General features: G+C 35.5%; 1 protein-coding gene across 1 annotated transcript; it reads right to left on the bottom strand.

Annotated features, from left to right (window-relative positions):
- Nucleotides 1–307: 307 nt before the first annotated feature.
- Nucleotides 308–15967, bottom strand: LOC108340688 (uncharacterized). The gene is made up of 19 exons (XM_017578209.2): nt 15520–15967; nt 15338–15412; nt 14453–14603; nt 13957–14025; nt 13678–13850; nt 7094–7231; nt 5986–6111; nt 5464–5562; nt 5126–5246; nt 4957–5020; nt 4182–4236; nt 3973–4097; nt 3009–3082; nt 2703–2752; nt 2457–2543; nt 1769–1819; nt 1613–1696; nt 837–887; nt 308–679 (listed from the first exon to the last, which is right to left on the bottom strand). Exons 1-19 carry the CDS (start codon nt 15835–15837, stop codon nt 596–598), a joined length of 1995 nt encoding a protein of 664 aa, XP_017433698.1. The 5' UTR covers nt 15838–15967; the 3' UTR covers nt 308–595.
- Nucleotides 15968–19909: the final 3942 nt, after the last annotated feature.

The raw sequence follows: 19909 nt of genomic DNA, 5'->3' as shown, positions 1-19909 counted from the left end.
CAAAACCTAAGAGAAAAGCACAAGTCAAGAAAGACGTTCACTTTAATTTTATAGCAAAAAGTAGATACAGTAGATTATGACCATTTCTAGACATTAAATATTTTTCAAAGAGAAACTATATGAAGAAACTTCTTGAAAGTAATTTATACATAAACTACTTTTAACTTAAGAAAAATCTCATTCTATCTTTCTTAGAAGTTCTTAGTCCAACCATGTCCTTAAAAAGATGGTAAACATTGCCTTCTGTTTTGGTGAGGACAAAGTAAAGGAAATGTCAGAGTAAACCATTATTACAAAGCAGATACAGTTTAATCTTTTGAACAAACGTTTTTGATATTGCATCATCACCATGAGCAACTTGTTCCATGGCCAATTATTAACCTCTACTGTGAAAATACAAAATTGAGTTAACTTACTTATCACTACAAAAGAATATTTCTTTCTGCTGAACTTGTAATACAATCAATACTTTAATTATGCAAGAACCTGGTAAGAAAAAAATTGCTTGTAAAGACTATATCGTACACTGAATTTTACAAAATTTAATCGAGGATAAATTCTTCATTCCTCTGGCCTTCTACTTTATGTCGTCTCTTCACTCCTTTGGCCTTTTACTCATAGCTTTCCGCTTGTTAACATCAAGGTATTTCTTGCGTAAACGAATGGCTTTTGGTGTAACCTTCAGGAACAAAAGTTTAAACGTACGAGAAATGCAACAGTGAGAACAATTAACAAAAGTTATTGATGTCAAATGAATATCACCACAAACGTTAAAACTTTAAAGAACAAAAAAGTAACATAATTTTGACGACAATAAATTGCATGCAGATATTTACCTCAATAAGCTCATCGGAAGCTACATAACCTATAGCTTCTTCAAGTGTCATCTGCAACCACACCACATCAGATGTAAGTACACAAGGTACAACCATTACAATATGGCTGCCTTTCCGCTAACTACTTTTCAATTACATACTAAATACAGCCTAAAAGTGATGATGCCAAGTCTGAAACATAAATGCATGGTGGAATCCAAGAAGCCAAAAGGACATGGTTAATTGAATATTGATAGTCACCGTTCGATATCAGACTTCAAAATTATTCTGTTTCATAAGCTTTCGTATTTGAAAACTGTGACAAAAAGTTAAGAAAATTATTCTGTTTCAGACTTCAAAATATTCAAAGTTAATTGAATATTGATAGTCACCGTTCGATATCAGACTTCAAAATTATTCTGTTTCATAAGCTTTCGTATTTGAAAACTGTGACAAAAAGTTAAGAAAATATTTTTCGCTTATGAAGATTATCTCTAAAGCAATTATTGTATATGATCTCTGACAATCAACAAACAACAAAAAATTTCATAGTTCAGGCGAGGTAAAGATTTATTTGAATTTTGTACTTCCAGTGAATACTTAAAAATATCAGGGTATGTGAACTCCTAATTAGATCTATCAAACGATGAGTCCTAAAACTAATTGCTGGGTAATATGCATGAATGAATAGAAATCATGAACCCCCTACTTGGTTATGTAGTTATTAGTATTAGAATTCTCATTGTCTAAAAATAAGCAAGTCGTAACAGCATAATTTTGCCTGACAAAATACATACCAGGCGAGGGGGAGTTAGCCTAACATTCTCATCTTTGGAAGCAGCACGTACATTTGTAAGTTCTTTGGACCTCACTGGATTCACCTGAAATATCAGTATTTGTTAGCGAGCCACCAACTTTGATATAGAACTAGCATTCAGGCTAAGAATACTTACATCAAGATCTGTATCCCGTGAATGCTCTCCAACAATCATTCCATCATAAGTCTGGAAACCAAATCAGTAAATACTGTAGCCAGCATAGCTTATATATGCAATAAAAGAAAAAAAAAAAGAAGCTAGATGCACATTGTTATGTTGTTAAATTTAAAGCCTCAATGCAAGGTCAAAGTATTTAACCACAATTTAACATAAAATACTGACAATTTTTGGAAAGAAAAATAAGATTGATAGAAAAATATATATTTTACTTGAAAATCATCTTCTAAATTTATCTTTAGCAATCCCAAACTCCCAAGATGAAAAAAATAATAAGAATAAAAAGATTTCTAACTACATGGTCTCGAGCAGTTAATGCAATGCATTGACTATTCTGATAAATGGTAACTAAGTATAGCCATGAAAAACACATGGACAAAATGATTGCTATCAGAAAGTCATTTTGGATCATAATGAAATAACAAAAAAAAAACCCATCTTGAATGTGTACAGCAAACACATCATTAACCCATAATTGGCTAAACATTATGCGAAGAGGTAACAAAGACTAATTTATTTTTTTGAGAGGAACTAGGAAGATTAAAAAAATGAAAACTATAATGGAGACACTAGCCGCACATTTACAAATATAAGAACTAGCGTTACATATAAATTATATTTCATGAAAAACATGCCAAATTCTGACCTCCATTCCAGGATTTACAAAAAGAGTCCCGCGAGCTTCTAAGCTCATCAATGCATGAGCTGTGATAGTACCAAAACCCATGGACACCTGTTCAATTAAGTAAACAAAATTGGATAACTACAGGAAATAAAAACCACACAACCCAAACAAGATTAATGATTCGAAACACGATGCATATCTTGTGAGTAGTAACTAAGTGTAGTTTAGTTATTGTTAAGTTCTTTAAGGATGGGCAGCCAAACATACCAGTACTCCTTTCCTGACATTGCCCAGAGGGCCTCGAAATTGTTCATATGCTGCAACATTACAATAACATGCAAATTATCATAAAATAAAATAATTAAAAAAGACTTCTGATACCAAACTAAGCCGGTTGCAAGAAGGGGGATCAAACAAAGTGTGGAGAGTTAGTAGTAAGCATAAGCTCTGTTGACACTTAATAAGCAAAACCTCATGGGAGTTTGCAAAAACATAAAGCAAACAAATTGAAAATTCACAGCATTACATGCCAGTTCAAAGAAAAAGATATTAATTTATGTAGAGAATTGATACCATGGAAAGCACGATGCATGAATCCAGTTCCACGCGTATCACTGCTGAAGACACTCCTGTACCCAACCAGACCCCTGAACAAACAAATCCAAGAAGTTATGAAAGTTATTGCATGCTTCATAAGATCTGACATCACTAGAACCATCATACCAAAGCAGTTATATCTCCATTGATGACAAACGTCCATGAACAGAATTTCAGAAATTACTCAAGTGACTCTCTGGGATACAGCCACAATAGGGAAGAAACCAGAAATCTGGACTATTAATTAGTGAGATATGCCTTCTGGATTCAACCATGATACCAGAAGCTATTTATGACAGATAATAATTATAGAAAAATTAAACATGTTTAACTGATGTCCAATAATTGAAAAGATTCATTCCATTTTATCTCTTTGCTGGTCATCCAAGAGAAAGATTACTTTGGAAAGTCACCAGGATCACAACAAGTGGTTATCATCTCCCCCGAAATGGCAAAGGAAAGGATAATAAGAAACAAGAGACCTGAGAATGAAATTTCTTCAAAACAATGCATCTATAGTATTTCCATTAAATACAAATATATTTTACCTATGACAATATGATAGGTTTGATACAGTTTACAAAAGAAGGAAAAAAGGTAGTTAGTACAGTTGTAATTACATAACTGTAACAGACTATTATAAATAGTCTTATTAGGAGGTGAACAGGGAGTTTTTTTGGGGCTTTTGGAGGACAAGGGGAACTAGGAGAGTTAGGGTCCTCTTGAAAGACCTTTGTTTCATGCTATCCTTTATTGTTGTGTTCCTACCAAATTGGTAGGATAGTTCTGTTACTAATAAAACATTCAAGAATCTGTCTTGGTATTTTCTGTAATTCTGGGTGTTCTATCAAAATACAATTAGAAAATTAGTAGCATTTAAGTCCTGGGTGAAAAACAGATAAAAAAGATAACTTCAAGAGAGAAAGATAACTCAGCTAACCTTGATGGACAAGTCAAAGACAATCTAGTTCGACCAACAGTTCCAGGGACAGGACCCATGTCAGTAACCTCAGCTCGTCTATGAGATAAGGCCTCCATTACCAAGCCAACATGCTCATCATTTACCTGGAATAGATCCATTAAGTTTTTACAACGTAGAAGCGCAAACTCTTGGAAAACCATACTATGAATAGCAAGTTGAATTATTACCTCAATTGTAACTTCTTCTACGGGCTCAAGCTTTTGACCACTTTCAGTTTTATACCTATTAAATCCATAGAAAAGTTCACTAAACCATTATACAAAAACATAAAAAGATACACGAGCTCAGACGTCGTATAATGTATCAGTTCACATTCAGAACCATTAAACCACCAAAAAGTACCAAAAGGTCAAATATTTTAAATAGGTAGACCTTTTACAAGATCTATTAGATGAGAAGAAAAATCCATACAGTGTGATGGCATGAAAAAATAAATAAAAGATCAGCCTTCACAACTATGCTAAAAGACGCAAGTTCCATGCTTCTTGGATGTTATTCATGAACTTCATTATTTGCTAATAGAAATTAGAATCTTGCTGTTTCAGAAATCATATTAGCTTTGTTATGTGGCAAGGACTTGTACAATACCTAGAATAGCAGGTATAATAAACAGGGACTATTAGCGTTTTGTATCACATCATATTGTCACATTACTACTATATCTCTAATATCCTTTTCTATCTTTTTCAATAATTTCGGTTAGATTCGAAACCATTCCTGAGGCCTCAATTATTTCAAAGATGGTCTTATTAGACTTCTATAACTAAGCACTTAAGTATTTGATTCTTTCAAATATACAGTAAATACAAAGCTTCCAGCATTTACTCAATATTTAAATAGCATGCAAAACCCTTATTGAGTGCTAGACAAGCAAGACCACATCGTGTCAAAGCTGATAATATGACGAATAATTTGGAGCTTGTTCAGTCCTTGGAAACTCACATGACTTTAGGTGGAGAGACAGATAACTCAAATCCTTCACGTCTCATATTCTCAATCAAAATACCTGTTAAAAAAGATGCCATAAGCAGCTGTGTAAGCACAGCAAACCATGGAGTTTTTGTATGAATACAACAGAGGATCACACAATTTAAAAGAAACAGGAACAAACCTAGCTGTAGCTCTCCTCTTCCCTGAACTTCAAACGATTCTGATAAGCCAGGAAGCACATTAATGGCAAGGTTGGTTTCAGTTTCAGCCATTAGTCGATCACCAATTCTCCCCCCAGTCAACTACGAAACAAGTTCATTATTAACCTAGACTCAATAAAGTAACCAACAAGTACAAACATATCATAATTTTTATGCAAAAGCTAGAAAATACTGCTTTAATTCAAAGAAAACAAAACAAAGGGTAGGTGAGTTGGGATTTGTGAAGCATACCCAAAGCTTTTTACACAAGCAACAGATGGAAGAAAACGAAAGTAAAAGTAAGACAAACACCACTTACATGAGTGCCATCACGACCAGCCAATGGGGAGTCATTCACACCGAAAGTCATAGAAATTGTTGGAGGGTCCAATTCAACTGTTGGCAAAGCAGACATAATCTGGGATAAAAAAAACATTTACTCAAATTACGAATTACATGTTAGAAAAGTTCATGAAATACAAAACACCTAGTTGGTATTGAATTGAATATAAATTTAATAAAATATAACCCAGTAAAAAAATGGCCATTTTGTTAGGGAATTTATTGAAAAAAAAAAAGTATTACTTGAACAAACAGTAAATGCCCAGTTACATATCAAAGTACATTCGTAATTAAACTTTAAATTGTAATACTAAGATTAAGTTAGCTGAGAATATATTTTATAAAAATTAACCAAATACAAATAATTTTTATAAAGATACAAATAAATTTATCTATTCATTAGCTTACAACTATTTAAAATAAAAAAGTGTATTTGAAACATCAATGTCCATACAAAATAAGGAGCCAAACCATATGTATATACTGAAAAATTAAATACCTCCAAAGTTGCCACTGTATGGCCTATTGATGGACTGGACAGGCCAGCAATTGATATTATATCACCAGCTCCAGCACAATCAGTTAGAACCATGTTTGTACCCTTCTTTTTCATCAGTTTCACCACCTAAAAAATGAAAATCGTATAAAACTAGAGCTTCCAGTAGAAGGTCAAGATATCTTAATCTAATACAAGCTATTAATTTTTATCAAAAAAAAACTACACTTCAGTTCAAGAAATTTGTAGATAATTAGTACTTTCAGGAATTTCTTAGTTTTTATGATTCCTCTACATTTTGAATATAATTATATGACTTTTAATTGCCAAGAGCGTAGAATAAATCTAAAAAACAAAAGAACATGAGTAATAGTAGAGTGATACACATTTATATTCATTTGACATACATTAAAAGGGTAAAATGATTATAAAAGAGTAAATTTTTATATTTTTTCAAGATAGAAGAGAGTAAGAAAGTAGTGTCAAATGAATGTAAAAAATGTGTGTCATAGTATCAGTTTTCAAAGAACATATATCTGCCTACATGTTTAAAAATCACAGATTATGTTCCATAAAGAGTTGATTAAGAACATGAATGATATTTAGGCATGAAAATTATTGGCCTTTTCAGAGACACTAACTGTAAAATATTGATGTCAACGATGGATTTACTGTTGATTTGCCTGCTAGTCGTAAAATTCAATGTCGATATATGTTTGCATGGAAATATTAGACATATATAATATAAAGGTTACTTGCTTATTACGTACTTTATTCTAAACCAGTAAAAAGTATGTATTTATGAAATATTTGGCAATAAAAGACACCCTACTAAGAATAAATGAAAACATTCTTCCTAAACAATAAATATTGTTGGAATTCAAAAGTGCACTATGTCAGATATTCTTATGACGGATAACACAGACAAACGTTTAAAATGTAAGCAATAATACCACCACCAAGTTCTACAGAATACACCAATACAATGTGAAAAATAAGAGTAATTACTGGTTTACTTCACAAATTACTCATTAGCTGAAGATTACCACCATAATTATTACTACCAGTCTATTCATCATAATAGCAATTCCAAGCTTCTACACCCACAAACCTTTCCATCTTCAATCTTTTCAGCACCAGAATCTTTATTCCGTAGGCCATGAACCCGGTCACCAACACGAACAACCCCAGATGATATGCGTCCAGTCAAAATTCGCCCAAGATAGAAATCACGTTCCATCATTGAAACCTGAAAAGCACTATTAAGCATGCTATTTCACTGATCCTAAGTATACATACAAAAAGTACAAGAAACAATAATTCAAAGAGGATACAAGAGAAACAGATTTCTAAAGCTATTATGCTTTTAACCTGTGGGCTCCTACAAGGCTAAAATTAACTGTAACTTGTATTATTTGTATAAAGTAATATGAGTGATGAACAAGGACCCTTTGTAATGTCCACAATAGTCTATGATCCACGGACACGCTCATAAATCCAGCGTATCCATGTTGAAGACATCTAGCACAGATACGCCTAAAACACTTATATGAAGCGTGAATAACAAAAAAATATATGCAAATATCAGGCACAGATATGCATAACAGCTTTAAATCAGAATAAATAGTCACAGTTTTGAAGGATTCATTTTCTAATTTCTTTTAGATTGAGAGCATATAATAGAGTGGGCATATACGCATAATAGAAATTGACAAACTAAGTTTCCTATCAGGCACAGATACGATAACAACTTTGAAGGATAAAATTACACACGTGAAATGTCACTTTCAATTTTCCATTAAAAGTTACAGCAAATGAAAATTATTTGATGTGGTGCAGCCATGAAAACAATTTGAAGCGGGCAGAAAACTATTTGAAGCGGTGCTCATGTTCAATATTTTTATTCTTGTCAGTGTTTACAGGGAGTGCTTGACACAGTATATTTTGTCTCTTTTTTGTCTTCCTAAAGTTTTTTTCTTTCCTTTATAGACTACTTTTTTCATTATTTCCTATTATTTATTTATTTTAAACAGAGGCAGTATTATGATAGACACCAACTGGTATGAGAATAAGGACTGAATTTATTCAATTGAACTGATATGGAATTACATATTACTAAGGAACTAAATAAAATTGATTGAGTGCAAAGGTTCCCTTCCATGATGTTGAGAGCCTGGTTTTTCCCTTCCCGAAACCCACTTCAAAAAAAAACCACTGAAAAACTGTCCCCAAATCCCCCCCCTCCTCCTATTTTTTTATTCTGCTTAGAGGCAGTTACAGTAATCCCTACCAATAACTGCTACAATAATTAATAACTGTTAAAACAATTCAGTCCTGTTAAAAAGTCTAGATCCTGACTCTCTCCTGATAATATTTACTTGGCCTAACAATGCCTCCTGTCCCCACCAAACAAGAGCCACCTTCTCCTCAAGGTAAGAAGAAATATGCTTCATGATGGTTTCTACTGGTTCCCATGTGGCATCACATTTTGGCAGGTCACAGAGAACCTTTAAGACAAATTTGAAAGAATTTACGACTCTAGTTAAATAGGAGTCCCCCTTCAGTGTGTGATATCCGTCCACAACTGAAATTTTAGGGGTTAATTCACAAAAATTTGCTGTTATTTCTCCCAGGCTAGCTAGCCATTCCATTCCAAACACCACATCAATTCCTCCAAGATCAAAGACAAAAATCTTGTTGAACTTTTAGACCCCGCATCTCCAACTTTAATTTAGGACACACCCCTTCACAATCTAGTTTTCTCCCGTCACCCACCTCCAATTATGGAGGTTGCATATATACCCAAATCCTGTTGTTGCACAAACATGACTGAAATGAAATTATGAAAGGCTCCATAATCAATGAGTGCCATCACATGCTTTTTCCCCATCTTACCCCACAACTTAAGTGTTTTCTTTGACATAAGGCCAACAATGTTACACATAGATAATTGAAGATATTTTAGCTCTGCATCTTATACCAATGTATTTTCTCCCTCTATATCCATGTCTTCTTCTCCCTCGACCAACACTAAAATCTATTTGTTTGCAAACACATGGCCTGTCCCAAATTTTTCATCACATTTAAAGCAGAACCCCTCCCTAAACCTCTCTTGTAACTCTGGATCTTTTAACTATCTAAAGCTTCTTCCTCTTAAGGCATTAGAAGGTTTCACCACACTTCCCTCTCCTGTAGAATTACCCATTCCGAACACATTGGATTGTTGCTTCACTCGTTGTTCCGACGTCACTATGCGATAATTACTATACATCTCATTGGTCTACTCCTCATCCCTATTGAATTTCCCCATTTTATGGCCAACTGATTCTTCTCATCCACCCTATGTTCACAATCCATTAAATCAACCAAGCTCTTGGCTGGATAGAGCTTTAATTTTGCTTTAATTAATCCTTGAGCTCATTCACAAAGATGCCCCTCAAGTATGTTGGTTTTGCATGCTTTAATGGACCAGCAAAGAGTTTGAACTTCTCTTTGTATTCTTCCACTAAATTTGTTTACGTGAGACCTAACAACAATTCAAAAGCCTTTTCAACCATGGTTGGAAAAGCCTGATAACCATTACTTGAAAATCCTCCCAAGTTAGTTGGTGCATAGAGAACTCCCACCATTGATACAAGGTCAGTGCTTTTCCTTCCATTGCCACCATTACCACCTATAATATTTCCTCTCCTAACGTGCCTTTCAAATCAGAGTATCTTTCCATTATAGTTGTCCAACCATATGCATCATTTCCATCAAAAAACGAACATCTCTAACTTGCTCCACCTATCAACTTTGTGTCGTCCACCATTATGGCTCCCATGTGTGTTGTTCTAAGAAATTGTTTGGCTTCCATCTCAACTCTCTTCCTCCTATCTAGCACTAATTTCCCAAACGGAGGCATGCACTCCATTTAACAGTTCAATGTTCTTCACTACTATTTCAAGCATTACCAACAAACCTTCGACCCCCTTTGCAATGCCTCCATCCTCACTTCCATGCAGTATGTTGTCACCATGAATGGCCTCCAAGAACTTATTAGCTCTTATACAAGTTGACAAACATCAATTGGTAAGACTATGATTAAATTTGATTCAACTGAGCTGATATGGAATGACAAATTACACAAGAACTAAGTAAAAAAAATCGAGTACAAAAGTTCCCTTCCAAGATGTCGAGAGCTTAGTCTCTCCCTTCCCTTCCCATAATCCACTTCAGAAAAAACTGTCCCTATCCCCCTCCCCCCGTCCTCCTATTTTTCTATTCTATTAATAACTGCTAAAATAATTAATAGTCATTAAAACAATTCAGTCCTACTAAAAAATATAAAGGCTTAATACCTCTTTTTGTCCCTCTTTATAAGGGAAATGTTCAAGTTCGTCCTACCTTTTTTAAAAAGTTCAATGTGGTCCCAAGTTGTGAAAAAAGTGTCCAATTTAATCCTTTTTGGTCACGGCGTTAAATATTTAACGATCCATCTGACAACGTGGACTGATCTGTGCAACGTGGCTGTTTAGGTTTATAACGTGGCTGCATAAGGGGTAAACTTGTGATTTTCATTAAAGTCCACATCAGGTTCATCTTCCACCTCCACCAACCGTGAATTTAGGGTTTCTTCCCTCCACTCCTTTGTCCACCACGACACTCAGAGTCATGTGCCGTCGTCTCCTTCTTCCTCCCCCTCTCCCTCTCCTCCCCACAAAACCCACCAGCTTTCCAAGCACGCCTCTCCCTCCCACTCCGATTCCGCCGGCTCCCACCTCCATTTCCACTCCAACTCCGATGATCTCTCTCCAAAATCTTATTTCCCTGGTTATTCCATAGCAAGATCAGATTAAATGATAAAGATTAGTGTTTCGTGTTTAATGGAATGGAGATAAAGCATTTTCTTTCTAGGAATTGATTAAACTTGGGATTGTAGTTGGTAAATGAATCTTATTTGATATGTTAACTCTGTTTTGTTTCTGTTCTTTTTTCGATTTTGTTTCACCGGTCTTTATCCCGTTAAAGACCTTGCCAACTACAACGATCTCTCCATTGAGGCGTGCCTCTGAGAACGTAGATCCTGATGCTGTATCAATTTGTTGCCCGCAATGTATGCAGAACTGCGAGCGAGAAGTAGCACAAATGTTGAAAGAAACTGAGAAATCAGATATTGAACTCAAATCAGAGGCAAGAAGAAAATCATGTATTGTTTGTGGGTCCTGACAGAATTGGCAAGAAGAAAATCCTCACTGCAAATGGTTTGCCAGAGGACCTCAGGTACCTCTCCAAGGATGTGAGAGAAGAAACCCTAAATTCAAGATTGGCGGAGGTGGAAGAAGAAGATGATGTGTCAAGCAATTTTTTTTTTTAAATTCAAAATTGACACGTCACCATGCCACGTAAGAGAAAAAATGAACAACTCATCAAGTTTAGTCCAGAGGAGCAGTTTCATCGTTAAATATTTAACGCCGTGACCAAAAAGGATTAAATTGGATACTTTTTTCACAACTTGGGATCACATTGAACTTTTTAAAAAAGGTAGGACGAACTTGAACATTTCCCTTATAAAGAGGGACAAAAAGAGGTATTAAGCCAAATATAAATCCTAGTTTTCCTCTTATAATATTTAATTATAAGAGGCCAAACATAATATACTTAGATGACTTAGTAAAATATGTGGGCAACAATACCAAATTCTTCTAATTCTAACTTAAAAATTCCAAGTTTTTTTCAAAGATGATCAACAAGTTGATTATACCCTTTAATGACCTTGTTAGTTTATTGGATAAAGGAACATCCAATTTATGTATGGAGACAATCTATAAGCTCTCAGATAGAATGTTCAATTCTACTGAGTTGGTTTCAAACCTTGCAAGAAACCCTTATTGTGTGACTTCATATTTGTTTATTGTTGCTTGTTGCTGCAGATAAATGTTTTGCATGTCATAACAATGATGAGAAGATTTAAACTTTTGAAACATTCCTTGCAATCCATGGTTATTACTAAAAACGGAGTTCTTATAAAGAGAATGATGTGAACATGGCTTAATCTGTCAAAGACTTCATTTTGAATAATGTATGACAAATTTGCATATATCTAAGCTTTGACTAAGCCTATCTATAACATGCTTAGAGCTTATGATATAGATAGCACATGCCTCACTTGGTTGTTTATAATGTACTAATTGCTAGCTGGACTAAAACTTGTACTCCTCTCTATTACATGGCTCACTCTCTAAATCCTAGGTAAATTTATCCTATCGATAATCATTTTTTTCATAATTTTTATGTAAATTGTTAAGAAGTGGACTTTAAGCCTAACTCAACCCACAAACCGGCTTGTAAAGTGAGGTTTGCACCCACATATATATTCTAAATTGATCTTATCTCTAGTTGATGTGGGACTTCCAACACACCCCCTCACGCCGAGGTATATACATCTCGTGCGTGGGACTAGGCATTAATGAGTGGTCTGATAACGGGTGAAATGATATGCCCAACAAACACAAATCTTACTAGGATAAGCTCTAACCCATGATACCATGTTAAGAAATAGACTTTAAGTCTAACTCAACCCCAATAAATCGATTTGTAAGGTGAGGTTTGCACCCACATATATATTCTAAATTAGTTTTATCTCTAGTCGGTGTGAGACTTCCAACATAAATAATTAGACAATTACTAACTTTTATGATATAATTTTTTCTCTCAATTTGTATTTATAGGTATTATAGTGAATAATGGCTTCAAAAGACTTCAAATAGGATCCCCCACATGAGGATGAAGAGATTTCTAGGGAGAGGAATAAGTGTTTGAAAAGGTTTTTCACAACTAGGGAGGATACAAGAAAGGTTGCACTTGAATAGGCTGACTTATCAAAATCAAATAACTTTGCTTTTTTCGAATCAACTGAAGATAGGTAGACAATGGATCCTACATCTTCATGGATGATGCATGGTTCCTTTGCCCCTCTCCTTCAAAAGCTAGCATTGAAGCTTCTTATGCAACCTTGCTCATCATGTTGTGAAAGAAATTGGAGCACCTATTCACTCATTCATTCATTAAAAGAAATAAGTTGAATCCCAAAAGAGTATAAGACTTGGTTTATGTGCACAGTAATTAGTAGCTTTTGGCTAGGAAAAGTGAATATGACCAAGATAGCACTAAAATGTGATGATGATGACAACCTTTGAGTGGCAACCTTCTCTCTTGATGAACCAATTATGGAAGTTGTCCCATTTACAAAAAGGAAAGATATCGATACTATTCCTATAACTAGGTAGTAGGCAATTAGTAGCAATTTACAATTTCTATTATGTTTACCAATGTCCAATTTGGATAATATTTAGTAATGATTTTCAAGTTTAGTATGGCTTTTAAAAAGAATACAATAGCATCTATTTTATTTGGTGAATAATATATATGCACAAATACATAATCTAAACATGGTCAAATATATTTCTCAAGATGAGACAAATCAACGTCTCAAAGATGTGTTGTGGCCGATACTAGTATAGCATCCATGCATCATAGGCAATAGTAATTAGAATTGAGTCCACAGAATCCTCAGTAAAAATTTCACTTGATATAAGAAATAAGTGTGTTGGAAACAAAAGGAAAAAAATAATGCATCAAAAAGACAACTTCCCCAAAGAGCAACTCCTTAGAGAAAAAAAAAAAAAAAAACCTATCAAAATTCTAAATACTAACCAGCATTTGGAAAGGTGCATCAGTGTTTGCATTTGGTGGTGGGACATGTGTTACAACTGCATCAAGCAACTGTGACATATTTTTGGTCTCTGCAGGAGGATCCTTGGTAAACGTGGTAGACGCCCATCCTTCTTTAGCAGAAGCATAAAGAACAGGAAAGTCTAGTTGTTCCTCTATAAACACAAGTACAATAATAATAAAATCCCAGGGAACAAAGTTTAGACTACATAACATTCAAGTATAAACAAGTATAATTATAAGATATTTCCACTTTTTTACCTGTAGCGCCCAGGTTGGCAAATAGATCAAACACCAGGCTCTCAACTTCATCACATGTCTCTTCAGTAACTGTACAAAAAAATTAAAATTACAAGAGCTATGTCATAATTTACAGCTACCAAAGTACCCAATAGATACAGATAAGAAATATATAACCATCAACATAAATTTTATCAGCTTAACTGCATTTTAGGTCTACATATCATCTTCATTTCTTGAATTTCCGCACCCCAATTTTTTCCTGAATTTGATCCCCTTATTAAAATCACATCCAATACTTTACATAAATGCTAATATATATCAGCACTCTAATGCATGCCAAAAACTCCATTAAATATCAGATGTCAAGTTAATAAAGGACCAAACTAAACAATTCAAATAGTGGGAGATCAAAATTGCACAATAAAAAAAATAAGTGGGGGACTAAATTCAAGAAATTGATAGCAAGGTGTCCAATTGGGAAATTAAACCAATCTGAGAATCATGTGAGGACTACCTGAAGGACGGTCTACTTTGTTTAAAAGAAGAATAGGTCGCAACCCATACTTCAAGGCCTTTGCCAGAACAAACTTCGTTTGTGCAAGAGGACCTTCACCTGCATCAACAACTAAAATTGCTCCCTCCACCATCCCAACAACACGCTCAACCTACACATCAACCAAACATAAAAATAAGATAAGCAACCAGATTGCACAATAACAGCATATAGGCCACCAATTAATAACTGTTCAATACTTTCAAATTCATATTTGCAGAAAACTTAAAACAAAAGGGCATCTTCAGTGACAATGACAAGCTTTGTTCAAATCATCACCTCTTTATAATAGTTTTGAATTAAAAGAAGCACTTTCCATTTTTGCAATCAAACATGCAGGACTAAAGACATGTTTGGATGAATTTCACTATAAACATTCAATAAGATAAAACTAACTCGTACATTTTTTATTTTGAAGAAGCAGATACAATAAAACCTTCACAAGTTAGTATACGCATAAGTTAATTTTAATTTATAGAAGAAACTTTATTGTGGACATGTATGGACAAGCTTCTTCATAAACACTTTTAAGAGAGAGAAATATGAAATAAGTTTTTCCATATACTAAAGTTAGCTTATATACAAGTTAATAACAATTTAGAACTTAAAGAAGCTATATGAAACAGTTGCTACAAAATTAGCTTCTAGCTTATGGAAATGGTGGTTTATTTTTTCCTTCTTATTTTTCTCCACTGGAAGTGCTTCCAGAGAAACTGTTCCAAACAGCCTATTTCTTTTTATTTTCTTCTCTTACAAGGTTTATGGAAAAAAAATCCATCAAAAAACATGACCCTAACTACACGTAGTTCCAGATTAATTGGAACAATATTCCATTGAAAACCTCACCTCTCCACCAAAATCAGCGTGCCCGGGAGTATCAACCATGTTCAGCTCGTTCTCCTTCCACGTAACAGACGTAACCTGAAAAATCAACCACGCGCCGTTAGTGTTCTCTAATCCATATCCATCTATCCGATTCAATCGAAAACGTGGTCGAGGCGCTGAATAATTGAAATTAGGGAGCGGACCTTAGAAGAAATTGTGATGCCGCGCTCGCGCTCCAGCGAGATGGAGTCCATGGCGCGCTCGTGGGGGATGTCGGCGCCGCACTGGCGGAGGAGGCGGTCCATAAGCGTTGTCTTGCCGTGGTCTACATGGGCGATCACGGCCACGTTGCGGAGGCGGTTGGGGTCGATGGAGGAGGCGCTGGTTGTGGCGGCGGGGTCGACGGCGGGAGCGGCAGCGAAGGCGCGTGAGAAGAAGCGCGAGTGCGATAAAGGAGGGGAAGAAGGGGTGAAGGATTTTCTGGTAGAAGACCAGAGAGAACGAAGAATGGGACCCACCATGGTTTTGGTCTGAGTTACGACGATGCAGAAAACACCATGGAAGGGTTTTAGCTTCTTCCAACTTCCAGCACTGGAACCACTACTCCAAGGTTTAGCAAGTACCACAAGTTGAATTATTTTTTATGATTTAATAATAACTTACTAACAAAACACTTATGCTCCCTTTATTATATTTTTAAAATAAACATGAATTATTATTAAATATTATAATTAAAACATATCAAAGAATATTTTTAAGAAAAATTATTTTAATAATTTAATCCATTTCAACATGTTAAAAAAAAATGAATGTTGAAGAAAAGATTAATTACTTATATTTAAGAATAACATTGAAAATAAATAAATATATATATTACTTTTCATCATAATTTTAATTTATGTAAAAATAATTTTTTTATTAATTTCTTCTATCTTATTTCCTTTAAAATCAAATAAACGTGTGTTTTTATAATATTACTTTTTCAAAATTAAATTTCTTAGTAGGATCTCATTTTGACAAATTGCCATTAAGTAAATTATATGGAATTGATTCCATGCAGTAGAACTGATTCACCAAGGTATTGGTTTTCAGAATCGGTGTCTGATTCTAACATCCAAAACTGATTCCTTCAACTTCTTAGTTTTACACAATATATTCATTGCAAGTGATAAAATTTAAGATGGTAACTTTTCACCTACAAATCTCCTCGTCCTAACCAAGATGGTGTGAGAAGGTAATTGATGGCAACTCCTTTAAGAATTGAATAAGACTTTCAACAAAAAAAATTTTCCTTATCTAAGTCTTAAATAGATTTTCTTTGCTAAAACACATTTATATTGTTTTGTAGGTCACAAATAAAGGTTGGAAACCATGTCTATGCATCATAGGAGGCTTGCAAAGCTAAAGAGAGCAAAGGAAGCAAAGAATGAAAGAATTTAAGCATTTTTCGGATTGGAACCATTACATTCCGGATTGGAAATGCATAGGAAAATGACTTCCGGAATGAAGACTGAGCCCTGATAACGGTAATTTTTACCATTATTTTTTAACCAACTTTCGTACCAAATCGACCCTTTTGAAGCTTGAAACATGTTTAATCCTTCCTTTTTATCTAAGTTTGTGAGTAAGTCTAGCTTAAGCTTTACATTTGAGTTTTCATCACTAACTCCTCAAATTTGTAGGCAATTTGCGTGTGTTGGAGAAGTACTGAACTACTAAGAATGGGAGCCAAGGAAAAGGTACAAAAGCAAGAGGCTAAAGGAGTAAGGAAGGCACCCCACGCCTGGGCGTGACAAAGAGGGTGCCTGGGCGCAACTTTGCCCGAGAATCTCACGTCCGGGCGTGACAATGGGGCGTCGGGCGCGACTTTACAGAGAGTCTCGCGCCCGGGCGTGACAAATGGGGCGCCCGGGCGTGACTTTTCCAGAGAGTTTCACGCCCGGGCGCGACTGAGAAAGGGGGTTGGGCGCGACTTTTGCTGACCTGGAACCCTAGACCTATTTAAAGCATTCTGGAACTGAGGGTGCTATCTTCTTGGCGGCTGAAGCTTGAAAGACCATTTTTGGACCTCAGGGAGCTGGTTTTGGCAGTGGGAACTCTCCATTCTTCCTCCTTGGATCCCCATTCTTCCATTTTCCTCCATTGTAAGCTCAAGTTCTCCATGACTATGGAGAACTAATTTCAATTTGTTGGGGAATGATGTAGTTACGAAACTTTCATGTAAATGCACTTGAGTTTAATGAATTTAAGCTTCTTTCATTTGATTGTGAGTGTTTAATTTCCTTCTCTTAAAGCTTGTTGTGACTTGATCAACCATAACATGAATCTTAGATCTGCTTGATATTGGGAAATATTGTGTGGATCTGGAACTGGAATTAACACCTATTGGGGATTGTATCTAGGGATAGAGCTTGACCCTTTAGTTGTCTTAAACCTCTAATTGTAATGCAGATGAACTTTCTAGGTTACCAAGGGATTGGAACTGCAAAAGTGAGTCTAGGCTCTTTCTACCAAGGAATTGGGTCTGAGTATAATAGGAAGGTTGACAAAAGCAATTAATTGAAGAAGTAGTAATTTGCATTTGCATGATAGCATAGTAATTACAATCATTCTCCAACATCTCAAATCCATATTGTTTCATTATCCATTAACCACTTTCGATCTTTTAGTCTCTAAGAAGTTCATTTTATCACGTATATATGAATTGGAATTTTATTGTACTTGAGTCATACTAAAAAGAGATTATTCTTAGTCTAAGTGAGTTAAATTATTATACGGTTGTTAAGTGTTACACGAGTCTCTTGGGAAACGATATCCGGTCTTACCGGTTTATTACTTAGAACGATTTGGTACACTTGCCAGAAAGTTAACAAGTTTTTGGCGCCATTGCCGGGGACTCGGTGTTAGTACTTTACTGTTGTGTAATTCTTAACCAACTTAGGCTTTATTCTTATATTCTTATATTCTTTATACTGTGAATAAATTTGTTTTTATTGTTCTTAAAGCTGACCTGGTGCTCTAGTATTGTTGTTTTTAGTGAATGCAGAGAAAAATTCGTACTAGAAGCACACCATCATCTGAACCTCTTCTATTGGATCCTGAAGTTGAAAAGACAGCAAGAAGAAACAATAGCCGAAGAAGAAGAGAAAACAGGACTTCAAGAGAAATTTCTCCCACACCTGTAATCTCTGAGCGACCAAACTCTCCCACAGCTAATCAGGAAATAGGGGATATGGCTGACAACATGAATGATAACGGTGATAGACAAGCAAGGCGCACCTTGGAAGATTACTCTACTTTCGCAGGGCCGCTCCACTTTAATAGTATTGCTCGACCAAGGGTAAATGCCGTGAACATGGAAATGAAGCCAGCTCTCATCCATCTGGTGCAGAGTAATCAGTTCAATGGCCTATCACACGAGAATCTGTATAATCATTTGGCAACTTTCTTGGAATAAAGCTCAGCTTGTTTCCATTCTCCTTGGGAGGTAATGCTAAGATGTGGCTAAACTCTTTCCCTGAAAATAATTTTACTACTTGGGAGGATGTAGTGGCAAAATTCCTCAACAAATTCTTCCCACAGTCCAAGGTTAACAAAGGGAAACAGGAGATTTCCTCTTTTCAGCAGGATGTCAATGAGACCTTGAGTCAAGCTTGGGATAGATTCAAAGGACTATTGAGAAAGACACCCACTCATGGGTTTGATGAGCCTACCGTTCTCAATATGTTTTTGGGAGGATTGAGATCCCAAACCAAATTGATGTTGGATGCCTCAGCTGGAGGAAATATTAGATGGAAGACACCAGAAGAAGCCCATGAGCTAATAGAAAACATGGCTGCAAATGACAGTGAATTGCAGAATGAAAGGGCTCAACAAAAAGGTGTTTTTCAACTACAATCTCAGGACGCCTTGTTAGCTCAAAACAAAATAATGACCCAACAACTCGAAGCTCTCATGAACAAGCTCTCTCAACTACCTAAAGAGCTCCAAAATGTTTCTCAAGCTCAACATCAAGGTTGTGAGTTATGTGGTGGAGATCATGTGAATGGTCAATGCGCCATGCAAGCAAAGTCCCAAGAAGAGGTGAACTATATGGGTAATCAAGGTCGACAAGGTAACTACAACCAAGGGTGGAGACCTCACCCAAGCATGGGCCAAGGACAAGCTGGGCCATCAAGCAGACCACCTCAACAACAATATCAACCACATCCCTCCTTATCTGACAGGACCTCAAAGTTGGAGGACACACTTCAGCAGTTTATGCAAGTGTCCATCTCCAACCATAAAAGCACAGAAGCATCCGTAAGAAATTTGGAGATACAAGTTGGCCAACTGGCCAAGAAGCTAGAGGAAAAGCCTGATAAGAGTTTTGGAGCCAATACTGAAACTAATCCGAAGGAAGAATGCAAGGTAATTACCACAAGAAGTGGTAAGTTGCTAGTGAGTGGAGAGAAAAAGAACTCAGAAGAGAGCGATGAAAGAAAAGATGAAAATGAGACAAAGCTTGAGAATAGAAGAGAAGAAAAGAATGAGAGAAAAGAAAAAGATAATAGTGTAAGTGGAGAGAAAGAAAAAGATGAAGAGGATGAGAGA

Source organism: Vigna angularis, chromosome 5, assembly GCF_016808095.1.
Source record: "Vigna angularis cultivar LongXiaoDou No.4 chromosome 5, ASM1680809v1, whole genome shotgun sequence".
NCBI classification, from domain to species: Eukaryota; Viridiplantae; Streptophyta; class Magnoliopsida; order Fabales; family Fabaceae; genus Vigna; species Vigna angularis.
This window is presented reverse-complemented; position numbering and strand designations above follow the sequence as displayed.

Excerpts from the sequence above, each read along its gene's own strand:
- LOC108340688 (XM_017578209.2), bottom strand. The coding sequence starts at position 15,837 with ATGGTGGGTCCCATTCTTCGTTCTCTCTGGTCTTCTACCAGAAAATCC. Across the intron at positions 5,563-5,985 it reads ATACAGTGGCAACTTTGGAG|ATTATGTCTGCTTTGCCAAC; the intron begins GTATTTAATTTT and ends TTTTTATCCCAG. Across the intron at positions 5,247-5,463 it reads CTGGTCGTGATGGCACTCAT|TTGACTGGGGGGAGAATTGG; the intron begins GTAAGTGGTGTT and ends CTTGTTTCGTAG.